The sequence below is a fragment of the Desmodus rotundus genome, chromosome 2 (assembly GCF_022682495.2).
Source record: "Desmodus rotundus isolate HL8 chromosome 2, HLdesRot8A.1, whole genome shotgun sequence".
Taxonomy (NCBI): domain Eukaryota; kingdom Metazoa; phylum Chordata; class Mammalia; order Chiroptera; family Phyllostomidae; genus Desmodus; species Desmodus rotundus.
In genome coordinates, this window is record NC_071388.1 from 194,081,752 (window position 1) to 194,106,649 (window position 24,898).

Consider the following 24,898-nt stretch of genomic DNA (forward strand, 5'->3'; position numbering starts at 1 on the left):
GGGTGGCAGCCGCAGCCGGCTCCAGATCCAGCATCAGCATGTTGAGGGCTTCAATGGACTGCTCGATCTCCTGCTGGGAGGCTGCCCTTGGGAACTCAGGGAGGCCAGGCATGGGGGTCTCTGCCAATGGCTGGGGGCTGGGCCTGCTGGGCCCGAGACTTTCCAACTGGGTTCTTTCCTGCTGGCGAGGAGGCGGGCGAGGTTGCTGCTGCTGTTGCTGCTGCTGCTGCTGCTGTTGCTGTTGCTGCCAGGAGTTGAGGCCCCTCTGCACAGCCTCCCGACTGCTTCCCCCCCGGGCTGGAGCTGGGGGCAGCTGGGGCTCAGTTTCCGGAAAGGACTGAGAGCGGAACATACTGCTGGGGTCATGGCCATAGTGGGAGGTGGTCACTGGCTGTGGCCAAGCTGGGTGGGGGCTCTCCCGCTGGTAGCCAGCTAAACCCTCCTGTGCGGAGTAGGAGGGCCGCATAGGGGCCGAGTGGCCGGCATGGGCAGGTACTGCGCGGCTGGCAGATTCATAGGGGTAGCCGCCACCATTGACCATAGGTTCCATGGGGTAGGGCTTGTCCAGGCCATTGGTCAGTGGGGACAGGGCCTCTGGGTAGCCTCCCTCACTGGTGTTGGTGATCCCATCCAGGGAGGACAGTGTGCCCATGCTGCCCACACTGTGCCCATCCTGGTTGGGCAGCTCATCGTCCAGAATGTCTGTCTCCCGCTCAGATGCCAAGGCCCCACCGTTGACATGAACCTGGGCTGGGACCACATGGCGGACAGAGGAGGGGGCAGCAGGGCCCCCCGCCAGGCGGGACCGGAGATGCTGTGTGTGGTACATGGTTCCTGGCTTCTCTCGCTCTAAGCCAAAGCCACTGAGCAGGCGGTCCAGCTCACGCTTCTCCTCGGGACTCAGGGTAGCAGGGGCACTGGAGGGGCCGGGGGCAGGCTCATCGGTCTTGTCTGTCTTGGTAGACGCTGTGGAGTTGCCTGAGTCACTGCTCACGGACAGGGTGTGCTCCACGTGGTTGGGGGTGGCCGACAGGGCAGGCCGTGGGGCATTGACAGCCCCAGTACTGCCGTGCAGGGAGTCCTTCTTCTTCACCTTGGCATACAGGCTCCCGTCCAGCGGCCCCTGAGTGTGTCCCACAACCTCTGCAAGAGAAGAAGCAACAGACAGATGTCAGTGGGAGGTGGGGACACATTCTATCTCCATTCCCTAGAGATAGGTTTTAGGATCCAAATCCTAAAACCTTCTTTCAGTTCCCTGGAATAGAGCTAAGGTGACAGAAAGGTAAAAGGACCAAAGGACCCCTACCCTAGGCCTTTGGGCAGAACCCATCCCAACACAGCGCTTCAGGGACAGGCAGTGGAGCCTAGGATTGGGCAAGGCGTCCTGGGGGGCAAGATGCCCAGTCTAAAACCTGCCTCTGACATCTTGCTACCTTCCCAAGGACTTGGAAGTTTCGGGCCAAGGTGGTGTTCAGCAAACCCAGCAGGCCCCATGTCAAAGGGGACACACGTTCACTCTGAATGGGACAGGGGCGGGGGAAGCATCTTAGGGATCAAGAACAAAAAGCAGAGGCTTTCATCAAGGAGAGGTGTCCTCTGTGTCACTTTGTCTACAGGCAGCTCTGGGGGCTCCATGAGCAATAGTTTCTCTGAAAGGAAAAAGTGAGCTCTGGGTGGCTCAAGGCCAAAGGGCTGACTCAGGAGCAAAGAACTTGCCCCGCCCAGAGGAACTCAGTGATTTCACACCCTGTACAATCAGCAGCCCAGTTCCCAGCCCAACACTCACACACACACACACACACACACACACACACACACACACACACACGCACATGGGGACAAGCACCCATGAGCACCTTCCAACGCAGGCCCCCAATTGGCAAGAAAAGAGAGCCCCTCCCAAATACTGCACAACCCCAGCCCAGACACCAGCAGTCTCTCTCTCTCTCTCTCTCTCTCTCACACGCTCACACACACAGAAAACCCGACACAAAGATGTCCAGAGACTCACACGCCAACCCTGAATCACCCGAATCAAACGCCCAGAATTCACCCTTATCAAACATGCTGGTGCCCCCAATCAGAAAGCATGCTGTGGATACAAGCATGCAAATACAAATAATAATAATAACAATAATAGTAGCTAACATGCAGCCGATACCTATTATGCACCAAACACTCTGCTACATACTTTACACATACTTTGCTTCTCATCCTGCGTATCAGGGAGTGCTGTGCCTATTTTAAAGATGGAAGAACTGAGGTTCCGAGAGGTGAAACCACTTATTTGCAGACACAAAGTACGTGGTAAAGGTGGGGTTTTAAATCAGAAGTAACGTAAGACAACTAAAATAAAACTAAATTAAAATCCAAGCTAATGTAAAATCAGAACATCAAAGGGCACACATACTTTTTATTACTCTACACTGGCCCTCGTCTTTTCACACACACACACACACACACACACACAATAGAAAGAACAAATAAAAGGCAGCAATACCCCAAGATAAATACTTAAATTTAAAGCCACAAACATTTCAGAAAACACAGACTCCCACCATGCCCAAGGATCAGCCCTCGGGCCAGAAGTGGCAGCCTCTAAAAATAAACACTCATACAGAAGCCCACTGCCAAAAACAAGTGATCAGACAACCACAAAACAGGAACATCCTGATTGGCACACACACACACAGACCACAAGCCAACCAAGTGATGTCACCAAGTGAGCGCGACACAGAGATGCCCGACAGGGCACATTGTCCACACACACACCCCAAGGCTGGACGCTCTGCCCATTCACTTAACTCTTCAGAACCATCTCTCTGAAGAGTTTTCCCTGGAGATCTGGGACCTCAACCAGCAGCAGAAACCTAGTGACACTGGCCAGAGTGTTGCTGCAGCCCAGGGCTCACAGGAATGGGGCTGGTCTGAATGGGAAAGGGGCTTGGGCTGAGATAGAGCTGAATCTCCAACAGCCTGCACCTTGTGCTGGGACCCCTGAAGGCTGCTAAGAGGCTGCTGCAGGCATGGCTGCCTCTGCCAACTCATCTGTCAGCATCCCTAAAGGGATGGACACTGTCAGATGAGAAAGCCTGCCCTTCATGCCTGTCCCTCCAAAGAAAAGAGTGCCTTGCTACACAAAAAGAAAGAGACCCCAGCTGGCTGTTTCCAGAGGAGAAAAGTACTAAAGACAGGAGCTTTGCACCCACTCAGATTTCCAGGGCTGGTTCCCATGAGGATGGGCCCCTCATGCCAGTTAGTGGAAGTCTGAAGAGCTGACCCTCCTTCTCACTGTACCTGGAACGCTGCTGGCCGTGAAGAAGCAGACACATGCCCAGACCCTGGCCCCACTCAGCAAACCATACCAGGAGATGCCAGAGTGTTCCTCCCAGGCCAGGGACCTCTTGCATGCCCTGTACCTCTAGGCCCCCAAGTCCATGCTCACCTGTTCTGGGAAGTGGGGAGACAACAAAGCAAAATGTGGGGTGTTCCGTGCCTCCCCATTGACATGCAGAAGGCCATAAGAAGCACTGGGTGCAAATCTGAAAGCACTACCTCCTTCCAGGAGAAAGCAGACCCAATCCAGCACTTCACTTGGGTGAGTAAAAGAAGAGCTTTTGGCAGGAGAGCTAAGAAAGTATTCCCGAGGCCGGGAGGGGGAATTCACTCTGATTCCCATTACCTGATATCCTGGCCCTGCTGGCCAGGCACTGCTTTTCATTGATTTTTTTAAAATGTCAATATTAAACTGATTCTGCCATGTAATTTACCCCCAAATGGGCTACTATTTGCAGCCACAACATCAGGAACGCTAAGTGCCACACCACTAAGTCTTAGTAAGAAAATCGAAGAAGTGTAAATTGTGTAATTAAATCCTGTTTGTTTAATACAAATGGAAAGGTCTATTTCTGTCCTCAGAGAAGAGCCCTGCTGTTCCTGACTGCCCAGTGCTGGCCGAATGCTCCAGGTTGTACTGTAGCCTCCACTGGTAGTCTCCCTTTGCACATCAAGGGGAGAAACTAAGGACAGGCCAGTCCCAGGTCTGTCCAGCCCCTGTGAGGGCTCTGCTGTGTAACCCCAGGACTTGTATCAGCAGGACCTGTGGGGCACTACCCCGGCCCCTCCCATCAGAGATGAAGGTAAGTGTCCCCTGCCCCCCACACCTTCTCCCCATCCACCACGGCCACATTAAGAGCTATTTACCAGGACCACAAGAAGCCGGAACGCAAGGTCGGTTTCAATCTATTAAGGCAGGAAGGACAAAAGAGAGAGGCAGGCAGAGGAAGGAGAAGGAGTGAGAAAGAACAGGGGAGGAATAGTGGGGACTTGGAGGGGGTGAGGGTTCTGAAGCTGGGGGCTACCAGATCCTTCTCAAAGTCCCAGCAGCCTCCAAGAGATGGCCAGTTTGGGTAAAAAAACATCTCAGATGGCCCATGAAGAATGAAAGCTGTACACCCAGTAGAAGAGGGGCAAGGGATAGAGGGAGGAACCTGCCTGGCTGGGGCTGTGGGTACTGGCATGGATGACAATGGACTGGGAGAATAAACTGCGGGGGGAAACACAAGTTACATACAAGCCAGGGTGGCGAGCTCCCAGGTTCCAAGCTCCAGCGAGATGGCCTGGACATGATGTCTCACAGGCCATCTCCCTACCCACTTCTCTAGGGAAGTTGAGAAGTCCACAGTCTTTTCAAGGCCCCACTTGTTTTGTCTGCATATGTCTCCTGGTTCTCCCCAGCAGCTGCTTGAGGCCCTGGACTCCACCCTCAATGCTGAGTTTGATTGCACCAAGGAGCCCTTATTCCACGGCGGCCGTAATCCAGATGTGAGAGTCATGCTTTTGGAAAGCACTGAGGAAAATCCCCAGCTGACTTGGATGTGGACCTGCTCCCCAGGCTCCCTCCAGTAAACTGCGGAGGTGTGTGTGGGGCTAGAGTGCAGGCCAGAATGCAGGAAAGGAAGGCCGCGTCTGCCCACACCCTTGATAAAGAATGAAAGAAATGAACATGGATACTAAGCTGATAGGGATTTAGGGCAGTTGTTCTCTAATTTTTATGTTCATAAGAACCTCCTCTGGGGATTGTTTAAAAATGAAGATTCTGGGTCCTTACCTCCACAGATTTTCACTCATAGATCTTGGGTGGGGCCAAGAGTCCGCATGTTAACTAGCTCTCTGGAGTTTTGGTGCACACACGGGTAGGTAATGTCTTGAGAAACCCTGACCCCGTGGCCAGCATTTTGAGCTCCGAGGTTAAGGATCCCCGCTTCTCTTACTAATGCCAAGTGGGGAGATTTCATTTACTGACACATGGGAACAAACAACCCAACCATGGAGAATGAAAGGCTGGTTGACTACGAGAAAGAAGTCTCCTTTGGCGATGACTCAATGAGGAGAGATCCCTCACTGTCCAACAGCAGGCCTGTTTTAGACTGTGACTGATGTGTTAAGGTCCTCAGGATGGGACGCTTCATGATAGAAAAAAAAGTCCTTTGAGTCCACATCCAGCAGAATAAGGCTTCGTTAAAATGCATTACCCACAGCAGTGATAACCAACCATCGTGGAGGAAAATCAGTGCCTTCCAATAGGAAGAGGCACCGCGCCCACCCCGGACACAGGCAGTTCGGAGGCAGACAGGGGCCCTGGCAGGTGGAAAGGGAATCTAGCTCCTTAAACGTGGGAATGGGGCATTAAAGGCCATGTGTGTCTGGGAGGTAAGTGACCTTTGACAAAGATCGAGGCTTGGCCAAGAGGCAACCAGGAGAGCAAGTTCTGGACATCTTAACCCTTTAGCCACAGACTCTCCCCCAAACACAGAGGCTGACAGGCTGGGGCCTGGGCTGGGGCTGCTAAGATGCAACATGGGAGCCAGAGGATGGGGCTGAGTACCAGGGAGGCAACAGGGATGTGCTTCTGGAGAGGAGACACAAAGGAGGCACCCCCCCCCACCCTACCCCTCAGCCAGACACACCCATCATTCAGAAGGATGATCTCCATCTAAATGGCCAACTCAGTTTGCTTAACCACTTAACCATGCAGGGCCTGGCCACACAGACACTCGAAATGCATATGTGCATCTTTGCTGAGTGATAGGATTCAGGAGCTAAGTACCTTGAGCTTGGCCTGGAATATCCTCCTCTCTCGATTTCAACAGCTCTCATCACCCACAGAGTAAACGCCCTACATCCCCCTTGCTGGGCACACCAGACCTTTTATCACCCAACCCTTGCCTGCCATTTGAAGCCTAACCTTCACTGTCCTCAATAACCCAAAGACCACCCCCCATTCTACTCTTACTAGTTATATGCTCTTTTCTACTCTATACCACATGCTGTTCCCTCTCCCGAAGGCCCTTCCTCACCCTGCCCCCACCACTCCCAACCTCCCTGGCAAACCTTTTCCTCCTGCTTCAGGCTCAGTTTGAACTTCTCTGGGAAGCCTTCCTTGGCCTAAGCCCTTTCCTACAGCCCTCCAGACTCAGATCACCTCTGAGATGTAGACATCTACAAAGGGCACGTTCCCAATGCCCTTTGTATATGTCAACTGGGACATTGGTCACATACTGGACGGTCATTGTTGTCCATGTTTGTCTTCCCCACTAAGCTAAGTGCCCCTTGAGGAAAGGCCTTTGTCTCTCTCTCTCCCCAGTGCCTGGTTCCCAGACGGCACCATTTACAACGTGGTCCATGTGAACAGTGCCTCTTGGAGTTTAGTTCATAAGCAGCATGGCTATACAGTATGACCCTATAGAACACAGTGCCTGGCACACAGTAGGTGTTCCCTAAATGCTTCTTGCATTACATTAAATAGCCCAGAAAGATTTATATAATCCTTTCAGCCACTGAGATGCTCTTCTTCCATTGCCACTCAGAGAAGTGAAAAATCAAGGGTTAGAGGCAGACCACAAGCTTCTCCCAAAAGGGAAAGAGAGGCTCTGCAGCCAAAAGTATCATGATGGAGGGGTGTTCTACAGAATTGGTGGTAGCACAGGCTGGGCACTGGGGAGGTCCCTATAAACTGACTGAGTCAGAGCCTACCCCATGACACCCCCCACAGAATTCCCCAGCCACATGCCACTCCAGCAGACATGAATTCTCTTAAGCCAGGGACCTTTTGGGAGAACTAATGAAAGCCTAGACTAATTTCCTAAAAAACATGCACAAACACAATTCTTGGCATATAACTTCAGGGGGGTGATGGACACCCCAGAGTCCATCTATGAACCTTAAAAGAAGAGGTACACATTTAAACGATAGCATGTTGCTTCTAGGGATCCCTCCCTGTCACCCGGGACTCCTGTGAAGAATGTCAGGCTCCACCCAAGAGAAATGGGAGAACACACAGCAAGGAAAACCTTCCAGCTGGAGGAGCTTGAGAGGGGGTCCGGCCCAGAGCAACCCACTGGGTTTTAACCTGCCCAGGGGAGGTGCATGTGAGGAGGAGGTGAGGATGGAGTGGGCGGTGGGGAACCACAGCCCCATGGCTCAAGTTTGATTTGGGGTCCTCCTGAGGCACCCTGGGACCTCCTAGGCCCCAGTCCTGGCCTCCACCCACGCCAACCTCCCTACCCCATAGCCAGCTGGGGATCAAGGTAGCCCTTGGTTCATCACAGCCTGCAGAGTTCTGGGACTTCTCTAAATGGGAATGGGCATCCTCAGGGGCTCTGAAGATCTGTAGAATTCGTGGTTGAAGAGAAGTCTCTGAAGGGAAGCCACACTGAGGAGTCACAGCCTCTGCCAAGCAAAGAGGGCAGAAGACAGGTACAGTCCACAGAATTTGGTTCACATCAGGGGGTGTCAACAGATTCCACGCTGACAAGCATGGGCCTTGGTCCCTGTGGGTGGGGACAGATGGGTCCAGGCTTGGCAAACAGACTCCTGTCTTTCTTGATGCTTAACAGCACTCAGAGAGAACACGCTGTGTTTTCAGACAGGGGACAGAGGAGAACAAAATTCTTCTCGGGGCTGCTGTCAATGTTTCCACGCGCGGCTCTATCTCCTGTACAAGTGACCTCGCCAGCCTCACCACAACCTGCCTCTGTGGGCCCAGGAAGGGTGGGTGGCAAGGGCCCCACCCCTTCCACCTCCTCCATTCTACCGAGAAAGAAAGAAGGTGGCATGAGGCCCAACATCCAAACGGAGCTCAGTCTGAATCTCAGCCTGTGGGCCTTGAACATGGAGAAAGTCAGCATTGAAATAGAAATGGAAATGAAAGCCCTTCCCACTGGCACCTCCGGGCCCTCCAGGCAATAGAACTAAGATCTGAGAGGGACTGGGAAGTCAGCGGAGCCAAGAGAACTTTTAAAAAGTCATGGGATTTTTAGAGCCGAAGGGTCCATTCCTCCACTGCCCACCTGTCATGTTGCAGAAGAAGAGTGAAGTGCAGGTGCCCCCTCCAAAGTCACCCAGCTCAAAGGTACAAAAGGACTTGTCTTCCTGACTACAAGTTCAGTGCTCTCCCCTTAATGGCCTTCAAGGTGAAGGTAGCTAGAGGAGTCTGGCGGGGTGGGGGCAGGAGGGGTACTCTCCAACTATATGGCTGCAGACCAAGATCCTCACAATATAATAGACGGGGCTTCCGTCAAGTGATGATGATGGATGTGTCCCCAGGCCTTCCTCAGGAAGGACCCACAGTACTCTGCACAGATACCATCTTACTTGAATTTCTCCAGAGAAAAGGCATAGGAACAGAAAACCTGATTGTGACCTTTATTTCAGACCCAAGGGATCAGGGCCTGGAGGGTGAGTGACCAGCCCAGGTCACACGACTACCCATGACCTTGCAGGGCCAGCCTCCTGGCCCTCAGCTCCCACACCCGGCACTATAACCAGAGCCTGACACCCCCACTCCCCGCCTTGGCCTATCCGGGCACCAGATATCACAGACACACTCAGGACGGTAAAAATAGCTCTGAGCCCACAACAACTGAAGTCCTTCCCTGCCAGGCCAGGGCACCCGCCTGGACACTCAGAAATCCCTGGCCAGGGGACGGCCAAGCCCTCATGAGCTGCGCCAGAGGTGGGAGAAAGCCATGAATGGGAGCCCACAGGAGGCCGGCAGGGGAATGGTCAGCACTGGGGGTGCAACCGAGCTCAGTCTCCAGAAGGAGAGGGGTTGTGCTGAATAAACATCGCGCTGGAGTATTTCAGGGGTCTCCATGCCTCCACCTCGCTCCCTCTGCCCACCTCATTCTCATCTACCATGAGCCATCACCCCAAAAGAATGAGGCCAGCTCAAACACACTGTCCCACACCAACTCAGCCAACCCTCAGACCCAAGTTGGCAGCTCTTACATGTCCAAGGGCAGCAAATTCTGGAGGGCTTGCCCAGGTCCACTACATCCACCTCCGAAGGCCGTGAAAAGGGTCACAGCCCTGCACAGCCTCACGCCTTTCCCCATTCGGTGGCAAATCCAGGACGGAGGATAGAGAAGCCCCCACCACCCACTCCCCAGATCCAGCAGAGAGCCACACAAGGACACGCAGAGGCAAAACAGCCACCGGACAGACACTTACCCTCTGGACTGAGAGAGAGAAAGGGGAGGGGAAAGAACCGCTCTGATTTGATCTCTGCTCCTTGTGCCTCAAGTTTCAAATAATTCCTACATGGCTGCAGCTCCAGCTCAGTCTGTGTCCTGCTCGGGCTCACTGGGACTGTCAGCAGTGGGAGGAGCCTGCCTGCCCATGTACACACACCACTCCCTCCCTCCAGCCCTCGAGCTCTCTCTCTCCCTCTCTCCCTCTCTCTCTCTCACTCTCTCCCCCTCCCAGCTCTGCCTCACTCTGGCTTGTAGGAAGCCAGTGGGATAAAACTCTGTCTGTAATTTCAGCCAGCTGGGTCCCCAGGGCTTCACTTATCATCCTGTAGCTATGCAGCTCTTGAATGACATCACAGTGGCTTCCCAAACGCTCCACATGGAGTACGAAGTGGCCGCTCAGCTCCAGCCCCAGCCCCTGCCCTGTTGCAGCCCCAGCTCAACCCAGTTCCAACCCCAGCTCAATCCTAGCCCAGGGACAGCCCCAGCCCAGCCCAGCCTCCGACCAGTCTCAGCCCCAGCCCGGCCCCAGCCCGGCCCCAGTCCCAAGCCCATTGCAGCCCCCAGTACCCTGAGAAGTGGGAAGAGAAAACCTGGGAGCAAAGCAGCAGGGATGCAAGGGACAGAGAGAAGGGCGAGAGTTCCTAGGAGGGTACTGAGATTTATTTCCCCAAATTTTTCCATGTTTTTTCTACTCTCAGCAAATGAAAGGCAGAACAGATGACAACAATTTTCCAGCTGCTGAACAATAAGGTGGAAATCTTTTTTTTTCCTCTCCCCACCCCCTTCCCCTCCACGGGGCAGTCTAGGAGCCAGGACACTGCCTTGGCTTATAAAAGGGGTGGGGGGGAAGCCACAAGGGCCCTGTACTTCTCAGAGGTAACCACAGGGCCTAAACAGAGGGGCTAGAGTGTCACCTGGGCACGTCTTAGTGTGGGGGACAGGAACCCCAAAATGAGAATCTCAGTGTAAATCTTGAGATTCTGGTCCAGCAACCGGGATAATTTTTGAGGCCTGCCCTTGGGTAGGCCAGTGGGCACTTGGCCAAGGATATTGATGCACTGGGCCATCTGAGATGCCTCCAATTGACTGGCTATTGGTATTCAGTTTGTTCCCATCTCAAAATCATGAATGGCAGAGAGAAAAACTTTTCGGAATACCAGCGATGTCCACCCTCACACCCAACCACCCAGGTCTGAAGCAGTCAGGTCAGCCAAAACTCACACAACCTGCCCAAAGTCACCCCATAATCCTGGTGTGTGCTAAAATGTGCCAGAAGTCCCTCACTGACAGCAGAACACCAAATGCCAACTCTTATTTGCATGTTTTTGTCAACTTATTTGCACAACAATTGAATGTCTCAACCTAACTCCTAGAGCTGCTGAGATGGCCTGGGCTTTGCAGCCATATGGGGGGTTGGGGAGCTTTAGCGCCTGGTGTCCCCTTGCCAGGGCCCCAGTTAGTGTGCAATCCCAAAGTGCTTCTGTGGCCACCCCACCCTGGAGCCCCACTTCTCAAAGGCAGGTCTGGCACTGCAGGCTCAGGAAGGAGAAGCTGCCAAGTAGAGGCTACCTACTTCACCCTTCCTGAGCAGACACCTCATCTTGGTCCCCCTCCACATGGCCAGCACCATCCTCTGCATGTTTCTTCTGGGGAGTAAGGAAGGAAAGTATAAATTAGAATAAAAATGGTACCCAGTGCCCTGTAGGCTGGGTCCTGTGCTATCTCAACTGTATCTTCACTGATGAGATGGGCAGGCCCCCAGCCCAGTGTCAAAGGATTCAGAGAAACCATAAGAACTAGCAGCAGAGAGAGGGGTTCCATGCCTCGGGCTTCAAACTGGGTGCAGGAGGACTTCCAACTTCCCCAGGGCAGGACTGTTGTGAGAACACAATTTGGACAAACTAGTCCAATCATTCAGCCGTCCAGTCATTCTAAGTAGAAGCAGAAGGAGGAGAAAAGCCTGGGTGTCCCAAGTGTCAAGGTATTACTTGGGAGAGAGCGGAGCTCAGGGAGCGCCTTGATGGAAACACCCACAGGCCTCTGCAGGCTCACATCGCTGCCTTCCAGCCCAGGGAAGACAGAGGAGGTAGACTGGAAGCTCAGGGCTATGGGGGCTGGGCACCCCTCCCACAGCCCCAGGCTTCCAGGGTGTCTGCACTCCCCCCTGGAAGGCGGTGGACAGGGCAGCCTTGGAAACGTGTTCCCTGAGGGTTGGGCAGGAGCGAGGGTGCTAAAGGATTACTCTGGAAGAGAACTGTCAACCCTCAGGCAGATGTCCGAGTTGGACAAGGGTCAGGAGTGTATCCACTCACCTCCCTCCTGCCTCTCCCTGCTCTTATTGCTTCCTGGGGCATGGACCCCCATCTGCAGTAGTCCTCATTTGGGAAGGATGGAGGGAGCTTGGGGAGCGGGCCCAGGTTGGCTTGGGCCAGGAAGGAGAGAGTACACCAGACCAGTGTTAATTCTGTGTCTGCACTTCAATGCACCTTCTCTCATTTGCTTCCACAGTTGACACTTAGAGGTTGCAGCTTGTTCCAGCTCACACTGCCCGTCTGACCTGACACTCAAGTTCCCTCAGCATCCCAGGGAGGAAGGAGGAAGCAAGAAAGAGGTGGATGGACAGAGGGTGCGAGTCTGGAGGATTCGACAAGAAGGAGGGAGTGGAGAGTGATGGTAAAATCACAATGCTGATTTAGGAAAACTGGCCCAAACCCCACCATCCCAGTGGGTGCTGTCCCCATCAGAGTGGTGCCCTGGGAGTTCCATGCAGTTATCCTAATAGTTCCAGGACTCAAAGCATTTCTGGAAACTCATAGGGAACTGTTTCAGAACTGGTTCCAAATTCACACCATGAGCCCATCTCTGCACTTAGGGTCCCTTCCCATTCTTAACACAAAACAGCCCCATTAAGTACCACACATAGCCCTGGCTGCTGTGGCTCATTGGATTGAGTGTGGCCTGCAAACCAAAAGGTCACTGGTTCGATTCCCAGTCAGGATACATACCTGGGTTGCAGGCCAAGTCCCCAGCAGGGGACACACGAAAGGCAACCACACATTAATGTTTTCCTCTCTGTCTCCCTCCCTTCCCCTCTCTCTAAAATTAAACAAATAAAATCTTTAAAAAATAAAATAAAATTATTTTAAAAATTCTTTTTAAAAAAAGTACCACACATAAGTACTGGTTACCAAACTGGCTATATGTAGTTTTATAGTGACACTTCCCACCACTGCTGTGGGGTGGAGGTCGATGTGGTTCTGTGCAGGTGTCGGTGTGGGTAGCAGATCTGGGTGGGGCTCTGCTTCCTTTCCCAAATGGGTCCATCCACATGCATGAGTACAACAAGGATCATGTAGGCATTTCCAGGCGGTCTCCTGGGCAACTATGTTCAAGTTCACAACCGTGAGCAGTGTGGGCCAGAGCAGGAAGTCCCTGCTGCAGAGGAACAAGCTGGAAGTGACTCTCCTGACCCACAGAAGCTACACTTCACGGGGCACAAGCCTGGACAGGAGACAGAAGCCAGGATACCACCCCAGGGTTCTATCCTTGTGTCATATGAGGAGCGCCTGCCAGGTTCTCGAAGCTTCTCTGGCAGTGTACAGGCCGGGGGGGGGGGGGGGGGGGGGGGGGGGTGCACAGCAGGAGGGCAGGAAGGAAGAAGAAGAGATCTGAAAAGCTTTGAGCTTTCATATCAAAATCTGATCTCACTGCCCCTAGAGAAGGAGAAGAACAAACATCAAAGAACACTTTGCTACTAACAGTTTTTTTTTTTTAAGCAATCAAGGCAGCAGAAGGCGAGAGTCTCTAACGAGCAAGCGTCAGGGCATTGACTCACTGAGGTGATGTAAAGATTGGGTCGAGGACGACAAAGGCAGTCAGAAGCTCTTGGCCCCCACCCACAGACAACTCTACGGCCACTTCCCAGAATAAGAAAGCCTGCACCCACGGCCCGGGTAAACCTCACAGGGTCCGAGAGCAGCCCAGCAGGTTTGCCATCTGGGACAGGATGCTCCACATTCCCACAGGGGAGTCTTGTGGGCACAAATAATGCTTGAGCAGAGAAAGGGAGGGAAGGAGAAGCAGGAGTCTGGGGCCTGACGCCGAGTCCCCCCCTTTGCACACAGAACCTGCCGGGGCCTTGTCAGAGCCCCCAGAGGTGCCTATTCTCCAACGTCCGTCCACCACGGTCACTCACCCCATTTAGACAAATGTGTGAGGCAGAAGGACCCTTCTCAGCCTCCAGGAAATCTAGTCCTGACTCCAGTACCCCTTCTTCCTACCCCTCAAACGTGAGACACCTCTCCTGGATATCAGACCCCCACCCCTCCTGCAGCGGCTAAAACCCACTCTCGGCAACTCTGATTCCATTTCCCTAACAGGCCACTGCACAAGAAACAGACCTAGAGAAAGAGCCATCTGGCAGCAACAGCAGGAGACTGGGAGCCCAGGGGCCAGAGCACTAAGAAGTAATCTCATATGGGCCTCAGTTTACCCCTCTGTACAATGGGAGAGCGCAACTGGACGATCCCTGACCTCCCAGCCAACTCTCGATGCCTAAGGATCCAACTCAGAAGATGCTCAGCCAGGCACTGCCTGGACCCCTGAGTACCTGGGCTCTGCACACCCGTTTCTCCTCCCCTGCTCAGTCCTGCCTGGGTGGCTCTAGGCTCCAATCATGTTTGAGGCTATTTCTGCAGCAGCCACAAAGCCCCTGGGGGCTAGGACAGAAACGGTGATTTACAGGAAGTCTGGAAATACACGCCAGGCTGCAGAGGTTCCGAGGGCCATGCAGGGCAATAAAGAGGCTGATTTATTTTCATCAGTGAAATGCTGAAACCCAATCCCTAGAGCGAGCTGACCCAGCAGACGGCGGCGAAGAGTTCCTCACCCAGAGCGGAATTAGCTAGAGCACAGCCTGTTGGGTCTCTCCACTGGGGCAGGTGATAGGAAGGGACAAAAGGGGAGGCCAGGGCTGGCCAGCTGGGCCACTGGGGCTCCAGGTCCCTTGGGCTGGCCTCTTCCCACCCGCTGCTGGCCTGCCAGGGTCTCCAGGATGCAGCCACAGGAGTAAGCAGAGCTCAGCAGACAGGCTTTCCATTTTAAACCAGCCCCTATTCTCAGGGGACTTAACACTCCAGGATGCTGGGTCCACACGCCCACTTTCGTGGGGTAGGGGGCCAGGGGTCCTCAGACTTCTGCCCTCGTGAAGCCATGTTCAGATATGGTGGCATCAGAATCCCAGCTCTACACCTACCTGGCTGTGCAAACATTTGGCAGGTTACTTCACCTCTCTGTGCCAGTTTCCTCATCTGAGAAACAGGAGCAAGAATACTCAGCTCAAGGAATCATGAGGAGTAAAGGAAATAATGGGCACCTAACAGCAGCGCACATCTGGAGGGTGCACGTAGAAGGGGGAGGTAGACTCTCCTGGTCCCGAACCAAATTGCTTGCTTGGGAGTGTCCATTAACACAACCCTCACAGAGGCCACTTCGGCACTATCAAAATTTGCATGTGCTCTTCCACCCGGCATTCCATTTCTAGAAATTTGTCCTCCAGACAGACTTGCACAAATGAAAATAGTGTGTGTGCAGGTTATTCGTTGCAGCATCTTTGAAAATAGCAAGAGATTGGAAACAACTTCAATATCCATGTTATTTGAAATACAAGTTAAATAAAACACAGACCACATGTGCAGTGGAATATCACGCAGCTGACAAAACAAAGAGGGCTCTTTATGGGCTGTTACAGAAAGATCTCCGCGACGTTAGATGAAAAAGCTCAGGGCACGAGCCAAATCCTTGCAATGACTGCGAGACAGACCTCTGACCTCACCTCCTACAATAACATCCAGTGCCGTCTCCCTGGCCCCTTCGCTGCTTCCCAAACATCTCAGGTGCGCTCCTGACAAAAGGCCTTTGCACTTGCGGTTCCCTCTGCCGAGGATGCTCTTCCTCAGGTGTCTGCCTGGCTGTCTCCCTTATCTCCATCAATTCATTGCTCATGCGTTCCCCCCTCAGGGAGGCCTAAGCTGACCAGCTTTTTTAAAATTTCACCTCGCCACTCAATGCCCCCACTTCCAATCACCCTTACTCTGATCTGTTTTGTCCCAGAATATGTCACCTAACATGCTCTGTCATTTACTTATTATGCCTTCTTAATTTTTTTATTGTCTGCCTTCTCCCACCAGAATATAATCATGACAAAGACAAGGGTCTTTATGTTGTTCACTGTTACCACCTCAGCATCTACAACAGTGGCTGCCCATATAGTAGGCGTTCAATCAATATTTGCTGACTGAGTGAGTGAATCACCCATGTACAAAGAACACTAATGATTCGAATTCCTTCTTCAATAGCGTGGATTCAAGGTTATGCCTATAATCACGTCATTCTCACTCTCACGCATCCTGATATGTTTTCTCAAGTGGAAGAGAAAGAAGCAGCTTTACAGGGGCTGCTGGAGGCACCATGACCCACAGCCTGGCCACCAGGGATGGCCGGAGCCAGGGAGGCAGGACCCACAGAGGGGAAGACCCTAGAAAGACCCTGAGAGCTGGCCTGGCTCTGCCCCTAACTACTGTGTGACCTCTGCAAACCCCCCAAAACTGAGCAGAGGGATTGGCTCACACATGGGAATGGAGTCTGGCATTTGGATGATGCCGGGAAAGAAGTTCACACGCAGATCCCAGATCCCAGATCCACTGAAACCTCTTCCCATAAATGGCCCCAGAAACTCCAACTGGACAGAAAGCAGGGCCTGGGAAAGTGGACCAGGTGGGAGGGGCTCTGCTGCCCAAAGAGAAGCACACCAGCTAGCAGGCAGGGGTGGGCAAGATGGAGACAAGCCCCAGGAACAATGCTGCCTCCTGAAGGCGGACGGAGAGAGGACCCTGAAAAGCCAGGGCAAGTAGTGAAAGGGTTAAACTTTGCCAAAGAGCAAACGACCTCAGCTAGCACCTAGGAACCAGCCCAGGACAACCGCCCTGGACAAGGAGAAAGAGGGCCAGGTGCACCCTCCAAAGGCAGTGAGACATAACCAGGGCCTGCCCAGGTCCAGCGAGGAATCACACAGAATTACCCAGAAAGACAACCCTCACCACTGAGGTCCGGATGCTGTGACCTGCACACCTTTCCCCACTCCCCACCCAGAGCAGAGGCAGCGTCCACCTGCCCCACCTGGGGCTGGGAAGCCACGGAGCAGGGCAGAGTCTCTACGCCTGCAGTGAGGAAAAGCAACAGGCCAAGCCTGTGTACTCCCTGAGCAGCTGACTCGCCACCAAGTCCACTGAGCAACAAATCTGGGCTCCAGGGACTGGTTTACTGCAGGATCTGGGCGCTGTCTTTTTTTTTAATTCCCTGGTTCACTCTCCCCTTTGGGGCCCCATGTAGGTGGAGGGCAGCCCAGCAAGGGAAGCCAGTCAGATCGATTGCTTTTCTTTCCCCCTAATTTCTAGGCCTTGAGCAACATTGCTACACCACTTTTAGATTTGAAAAACAATTCTGTCTTCAATGTCATCTGCCTCCAATGCCCAGGACAAACGTAGCCCCCTGTAGAGCCACCCCACTCCCATCACCACCATCCCCAGAAGCTTCTGCTCTCCTGAGAAGCCTTGGCCCTCAGCCAAGATCGTTCTCCATGTGGGGGTCAGAGTGCATGGTGTGCCTGTCTGTTCTCACTGCACCCCGCCCCCCACCCCGAGCACCACCCTTGCCTACAGGCAACCCTGGGGCACGACCTTCTTAAGCACAAGGTCTAGCATAGTGCCTGTCACCTCGTAAGTGATCTGAGAAATGAAATGGAGGGAGGAGGGGATGACGGGTGAAAGGCAGCTTTCGTTGGGTAAGAAAAACTACGTGATCAATGGAGGCTTGAATTTCTTTTCTTGGACATGGTTAAAGTCAGTATCTCGGGGTCTGGCCGGGTCCAGCTAACTTACACTTGGCTCGATCTGGCAGGGGAGGAAGACAGGGGAAGGATGAAGGTGGTAGAGAGGGAAAGAGTGCACAGTCTCCTCTTCCCCTGCCTCGAGCTTGATATCTGAGCACAAGGCGAGGGCAGACGATGCCGCTCAGGCCACTGGCCAAGAGCTCTGCGTCCGCTCTGAGTGCAACTCCGGCCTTCCAACCTCCACCTGATGGCAGAGATTACAGAGGACCAAAGGCACATTCACTCAGGAGGGTATTGGTTTACCAAATGTTCCACAGGCAGACACTGCATCCCAAGTCTGCCAGCTGCCTCGCAGAGCAGGGCCAGCGAAGGGTTCGAGGGCATCAGGACAAGCCCCAGCCCGCCCGCCCAACGAGGAACAGTGCTAAGCAGGTGGCCAGCAGATGCTGGGTCACTGGTGTCATCTTCTTCACCTACAAGGTCAGGCCAACCTTGCATTTGAATTCTCAGCACTCTGGTTGTTCCGGGAAGTCAGGAGAGGACGCCTCTCTGGAGGGAGGAGAAGGCACCCAGATCCTCCTCAAGAAGGCGTTTGATCCCTGCCTCTGTCACAACCTCTGTGTAAACCATCCCCACTGAGACCCATCTCCCTTGTTTCCCAACAAATCTGCCCAATGGGGCCAAGAGGTCAAGGACTCAACCTGCTTGCCATAGCTGATCCATCCTCTCAGCCAGGAAGTTCTACCAGGTGGCTAACTCACACTCCTCCTGCTGCACTCTAAGCCCTTTGTCCTGTATGACGTGTTAGAACAGGGACAGAGCTCTCAGTAGCAGCTTTGAATTTCTGTGCTGCTCCCCCAACCCTGAAGTTACAGACCGAAAGGGCTGCCCTTTCCCACAAGCCAAGTTAAGATTTCCCAACAAAAATCAGTTTGGTGCTGAACTCCAGACTCAGCACTGGTGCTTACAAAATCACCCTCTGCTCAGATACAAGGGACGCATGTATCACTCCGGGATCCCTGGACCCTTTGTGTGAATTATTGGAGCCCACCTGCAATCTTGTGGTCCTCTCTTTTGCTGGGGTAATAGATATTACCCCGAAGTTCGGAAGGCAGGAATGTCACCCTTATTTATGAATGTATGTCACAGGGGCTGTTCGCCCCACTACCTAACTGCCTCATTCCCAATGCAAAGGGGCCACTTCTGTCCCTCATCCTGTCTGACCCTGGGGACAGGAAGGGACACAGAGCCATGCAGGTGGCTAAGGCAGCTGGAGGCAGAATTCCTGGGCTTTTGTGCTGCTCTGCCATCCAGGGGCCTGGAACCCGGCCTCCCTTTCTGTGTAATGGGACAGGTTTCTCACCAGTTCCAGGGCTGGAGAGAGGTCAGACCGAGCATCCTAAAGCATTTCAGGCTATAGATGAATAATCCTTGAGATTAAGATTTAAAATGATAGAAAGCACTGTGGATCCCTAGCCTTTCTTTTATTGCCTCAGTTTACCCGCCTAGACAACGGAAACACTAGTTGTAATCTGCAGGTAATGCAGAAGCATTTGGGTCTCAGCTATGACCGAGGCCACAGGAAAATGAATGCCACATTCCAAAAGTAGGGCCTACACAAAAGGTGATGGACATCGAGAAAGTCACCCCACAGGATGGGCAAAAACATTCACACATCATATATCTGATAAGGGGCCTATTGCCAGGCTGTAAAAGGAGTTCATAACTCAATAACAAAAAGACAAATCCCCAATTTTAAAAAAACATGCAAAAGATGTGAATAGATGTTTTTCTAAAGAAGATACACAATATAACGGCCAGTTAACAAAGATGTCCAACGTTATTAATTCTCAGGGAAATGCAAGTCAGAACCACAATGAAATACCACTCTACACCCACTGGGATGGCTAGAATACCAAAGAAAATTACGAGTGCTGCTGAGGACGTGGAGAAGCTGCCATCCTCATGCTTCAGCAGGGACGGGATGTAAAACGGTGCAGCCGCTGTGGAAAACAGTCCGGCAGGTCCTCAGACAATTAAACACAGAGTTACTGTAGGGCCCAGCAATTCCACTCCTGGTATCTATCTACCCCAGAAAACATAAAAACGTGAGTCCATGCAAAATGTCGTACATGAATGTTCACGGCAGCATTCTTTAAAATATCCCCAAAGTGAACACAATGCAAGTATTCATCAGCTGATGCGTGTGCAAACACAGTGTGCCATGTCCACGCAGTGGGAAACTATTCAACCCCGAAACTGAAGCACTGATACGTGCTAGCACACGGACGGACCCTGGAAACATTACACTAAGTGAAAGCCACGTACTCTGTCATTCCGTTACATGAAGTATCCACAACAGACAAATCTGTAGAAAGCAGACTGGGGCTGGGTGGGGGTAGGGACAGAAATGAGGAGTGACTGCTAGTGGGTAGGAGGTTTCTTTGGGGGGTGATGAAAATGTTCTAAAATTAGATTACGGTGACATTACACAACCCTAAATATATTAAAACCCATTGAATAGCACACTTTAAACAGATTAAGTTATGGTATTAAGTTTTAGCAGTGTAATATATTTTATTATATAATATTGGGAATATATGCTCTCAGCGGCTGCATTTTAAAAAGAGAGATGGCGGAAACCGCTTTGTGGCTCTAAACTACATCCATGCACATCCATATCAAAGGAGGAAGGGGGTCAGGAAGTAGGAGTCTCTAAGAGGCAGTCGGGGGGAGAGGGGTATTTTGCTGTAAGTGCCGCTTGCTAGGGGCTCTTCCCTCATCTCAGGGAGGCTGCTCAGCTCAACCTGGGTTGGCCGGAGCACAGAGAACATGGGAGACTGGACCAGGCTCACGCCTGAAAGTCTGCAGGGTGAGAGGCAGGCAGGGAAGCAGAGAGGGGCTACCTTCGCCGCTGCAATCCCAGGCTTTGCTGAAGCCAAGTGTGCCTAAGGACTCCCCTGGACCAAAGGGAGGGAGAGCCACCCCAGGGCTGCCTCAGATCCTGTCCAAGAGGGCCCCCTGGAGGGCTGAAGGGGCTTCAACAGGAGGAAGCTGGAGGGAGCAGGGGATGCCTGGGCAGGGGCTGAGGGTCAGGAATGTGTGACAGAGCTGCCTGCTGTCGCGGCCTGGAGGAAACATTGAGTGAGACGGGGGAGATGGGGGAGGGGGGAGGGGAGTGTCTCCAAAACACCCACAAATGGGCTGCAAGATAGAAACAGTCAGCATTAGACGCCTCTAGAACCTTCCACTGGCAAAATGCTCAGCGGTCATACCTCCACCCAGAGCAGGCCTGCACAATGCCACAACGGTGCCAGGCAGGAAAGAGTGTTCTGATCCCTTCCCTCCTTTCCTCTCTTCCCATAAGTGCGGAAAACAGAGAGAGAACCCACTAAAACACACACACAGCTGGCAGCCAGCTAAGAGCTGACACTAGCTCTTCATGAAGTACCAAGGTTACTAGCACTGGGCACCTGTATTACTGACCAAAGGATCTTTTATTACCTGAGAGTGACCAGAAAAGGCACAGGACTCGCCCTAATGACATTTGGGGACAAGGGAAGCAAAGGATGCCTTTAAAGGACAAGGGTAGATAAAATAAAGTGGCTACATAATCACATCCTACAAGTTCTGCTTGTTCAGTCTAAGAGTTACAAAGCAGCAGCTACTTCTAGGGGTTTGGGGAGGAGTAACCAAGAGAACATCGAGTCAGTGGAGCCTGGCACGGGGTAGGCACACAAGGCTAGCTCTCAGCTAGCCATCATCTTTGTCATCATTGTTATCATGGGAGGGTTTTGGAGGCGGAAGTCCCCTTTAGAATCCCTCCTCCTCCATTCACTGATATGGAAACTGAGAGCCAAATGGGAAGTAACTTGTCCAAGGTCATACAGCAAGTTGGTGTCAGAGGCAAATCTCCTGACTCCCAAGAGGGGGGCTCCCAGAACAGGGCCAAGTGTAGAATGGACCTGGGGGGGGCGTGGGCTTCTTCTTAAGAAGAGTGGGCTTGTATACATTCAAAATTATACCTCTGTCTTCTCTCCTCTAGCACTTTAATAATAATAATGATGATGGTGATAATAATAGACACAAATTATTGCCAGCATAGCACACGCCAGGCACTCTACCTTTCACAGTTGACACATATTACCTCATTGAATCTTAACAACAGAAGACACTGTTGTCTCACCCGTTTTATAAGGAAAGCATTTGGGTCTCAGAGGGGCAAAGTGACTCGACCAAGGAACAGAGTGATAAACGACAGAGCGTGGAACCAGACCTTCTGATCCTCAATCACACAGTCTCACTCCCTAGCCTAGAGGTTAATCTGTTCAGCATTATTTCAGCTTTCCATCTTCCATGCACAACTTCCCTGCACCTTTGAAATAAGGCTTGGATGTGTGAGTTGTTTTGGCCAATAAAATGTGAGCACAAAAAAAAGTGTGTCGCATCCAGGCAGAAACATTCTGCAAGTCATAATGTCCTCCACCCCCTGAGGCAGCAATGATGGCAGCATCTCTGAGATGAAGTCACCACCAGCCCAGAGTAACTAAGATGCACAGAGACCCCTGCCAACTCACACTGGACAGGCAGCTGGGGCGAGAAATGTTTTTGTTGGGTTAAGCCACTGAGAATTTGGGGCTGGTTATTTCCCAGCATAACCAAGCTGCTCCTGGCTGATATGACCACCAAGCTACGCTGCTCCCCGCTCCACACTCAGGAGTTGAGAAGGTCTGAGAGGGAAGCTTGGTGGGCTCATCTTAGTTCCTCAGAAGTCATAGAAAGAAACAGTGATTGAACTCAAATAAATGGAAAGAATCACTTCTCCAACCCCCCTCATTTTACAGGAAATGAAGACAATCTAAAGAAAAAGAGTTAACAAGGACGCCCAGAACCCAAATCCCCTGCCTCCCAGGCCAATGTTGGTCTGGTCTGTCTGTCTGTCTCTCCATGTCTCTCACCTGTTTCTCTTTCCTTCTCAGTCTCTGCCGGTTTGCTGGGTATCTCTCCTTCCTTCTTTCCCTCTCAAAAAAAAAAAAAAAATCAGAGAATCCTTGGACGAGCCCACAGACCGGGCACCCCTGGCTGCTGTCAGGAAGGCTCTTTCCCAGGACAGGCATAAGAGTTTAAGGGGGGGGGGGTGCCTCCAGAGCAGGACACCCTCCCCTGAGGAAGGAAATGCCTCTCTTCATAAAGCCTGGGGGCTCAGAAGCTTGGGCACAAAACAAAGCCCCCTGTCACAGCCCCTGGCTCTGGTGGGACTGCCCACCAAAACAAAGCGAGGCTGACAGGCATCACACAGGAGGAGAAATCCAGAAGTGGGTGGTTAGCAGCCCCCCCCATACCATCTTCAGCCAAGCTGGGGGACTTGTCCTGCTTTCCTTTCACTCTTTCTTTGGCCCTGAGCCATCTGCTGCTTCACTCAGCACTCGCCCCTACTCCCCAGGCCTCTCTGTAAGTCGTGAGAAGCTCTCGCTCTCACAACTCAGTGCCCAAAGAGGTTGGGGAAGAGTGGAAGTGAGGCACCCCAAGCCTGGTCAACCTTTGGGCTTCTGGGAGGCAGAAGGCAGCTCGTAGGGCTTGGTGTGGGACTTGCTTCCGAGAAGGTTTGCCCTAGAAGACTCCGGAGGAATTTGGAGACAGCTCTGTGCAGCATAGGCAAAAACACAGCCCCGCTCCCACCCGCGGGGCGCTGAGATCTGAGCATGGGGCTTCAGAACTCAGGCCAAACAGCTAATGGGGCTTCTGGAGGCTGTGAAACGTGGTGTCAGCCAGAGCGCTGAGCTGGCAGGCTCCAGACCAGACTGGGGAACGACAGAGACAGCCCACAAGGAGGAGGCTGGTGCAGAATCAGACCGCTCTCCCCTACACCTACCCTAGACCTTCTCTTCCCCACTCAGGACCAAGGATTCAGGCATCTAATGATGGGAAACCCAGAAAACTCCTTCCTAGGTGTTATGGGCTGAATGCCCCCCAAAAATTCATATGTTGAAGTACTCACCCCCAGTACCTCTGAATGTGGCTATATTTGGAGATAGGGCCCTAAAAGAGGTAAATAAGTTTAAAAACAGGTCATTTGGGTAGGCCGTCATCTAGTTTGGCTGGTGTCCTTATAAGAGGTGATTAGGGCACAGACACACCATGGGCAGACCAGTGAAGAGACAGGGAGAAGACAGCCGACTATTAGTCCTAAGGAGAGAGGCCTCCGGAAGAGCCAGCCTTTCAACAGCTTGCTCTCAGATTTCTGGCCTCCAGCCTGTGAAAAAATTAATGTCTATTGTTTAAGCCACTCACTCTGTGTTACTTAGTTGTGGCAGCCCAAGCTAAGACACCAGGCAATCAGGTTCACCAGAGGGACTGCTCCCAAAGCAAGGGGTCCCTGAGATGGCAGGTACTCCCCGGTCCCTCAGTCACCTGTCCCAAGGTCTGGAAGCTTCTGTGCTCAGAAAGCTCTTGCTGTTGACTTCCATCCATCCTTCCCTTTTCTTCACTCCCCCTCCTTCTGGCCTAAATACAGGTGAGTCAAAATGGTCCCCAAGCACCATGCTCACCCCAGCCTCGGTCCACAGTCTCTCCCTTTTCCCTTTCCTTCTGGTTCTATTTCCTGGGTCTGTCCAGAGTGAAATGGGCCACCCTGTGTGGCAGCAAGCTCCCTATCAGTTCAGGGTTTGAGAAGTTGGGGAGCCCCCTGACTTAGGAGTGTGGAGGTACTGAATAAGCTGAGCTCTAAGGCAGGTAGAAATGGATGAGGAGCCAGACTCCTAGATTCAAATATCAACTCCACTTCCTCTCTCATAACCACAGGTGATGTCCCCCGTCTTGCCGCACTTCAGTGTGGTCACTGGTACAGCCAGAGCTGAGATCATGCAAAGGTGAGTTCCACACATGGGGACTGCCTCCCCCCTTGTCAGGTCCCTTCCCCTCCCAAGCCTCAGTATCCCCACTGATGAGCCCTATGATTGGCCTGGGCCATCCCAGCCTGGGAGGTCAGCCTACAGAGAACAGAAGGCCCCGTCCACATGGTTCTTTCTCCCTTCATCTTGCTGCTGCTATTAGTCAGGGATGGCCTGGCCAGTGGAAGAATTCACTAAGCATCACAATGCCACACACCCGAAACCAGAATTAGGAGTTGGGAGGGTGGGGATGCAGGCAGCCAGGAAGAAGTTAAACACAGAACAGTTGTGGCACTGGGGGTTAAGTCAGGGTCACCTGGAAGGCTTCCCAGAGGAACAGGAGCTCTGACCCCAGTGCTAGCTGCCCCTCACTACAGGGAGGGGCAAGGTGGGGCCCAGGCCAGAGGCGATTTCTGTTCCAGGGTGCCTGGCTCAGTGCCCCCACCCTCCCCTCTGAGCCACCCGGTGGGCTCCAGGGGAACTGGCCTGGCCTCTCCTCTCCACTCTCCTGGCAGGCCTGAAATAGGAGAGGCAGGCTGCTTCCAGAAATGGCCTCGTCTCACCTTGGACACACTCTACCTATT

The 24,898-nt window shown here is 52.7% G+C and overlaps 1 protein-coding gene across 1 annotated transcript in view; it reads right to left on the bottom strand.

Moving 5' to 3' along the window:
• The window catches only part of TNS1 (tensin 1), a 216,146-nt gene that overhangs the window by 44,613 nt on the left and 146,635 nt on the right, over nucleotides 1–24,898 (bottom strand). The window contains 1 exon segment of the mRNA XM_071220708.1: nucleotides 2–1,143. Within this exon segment, the coding sequence (XP_071076809.1) occupies nucleotides 2–1,143 (1,142 nt within the window).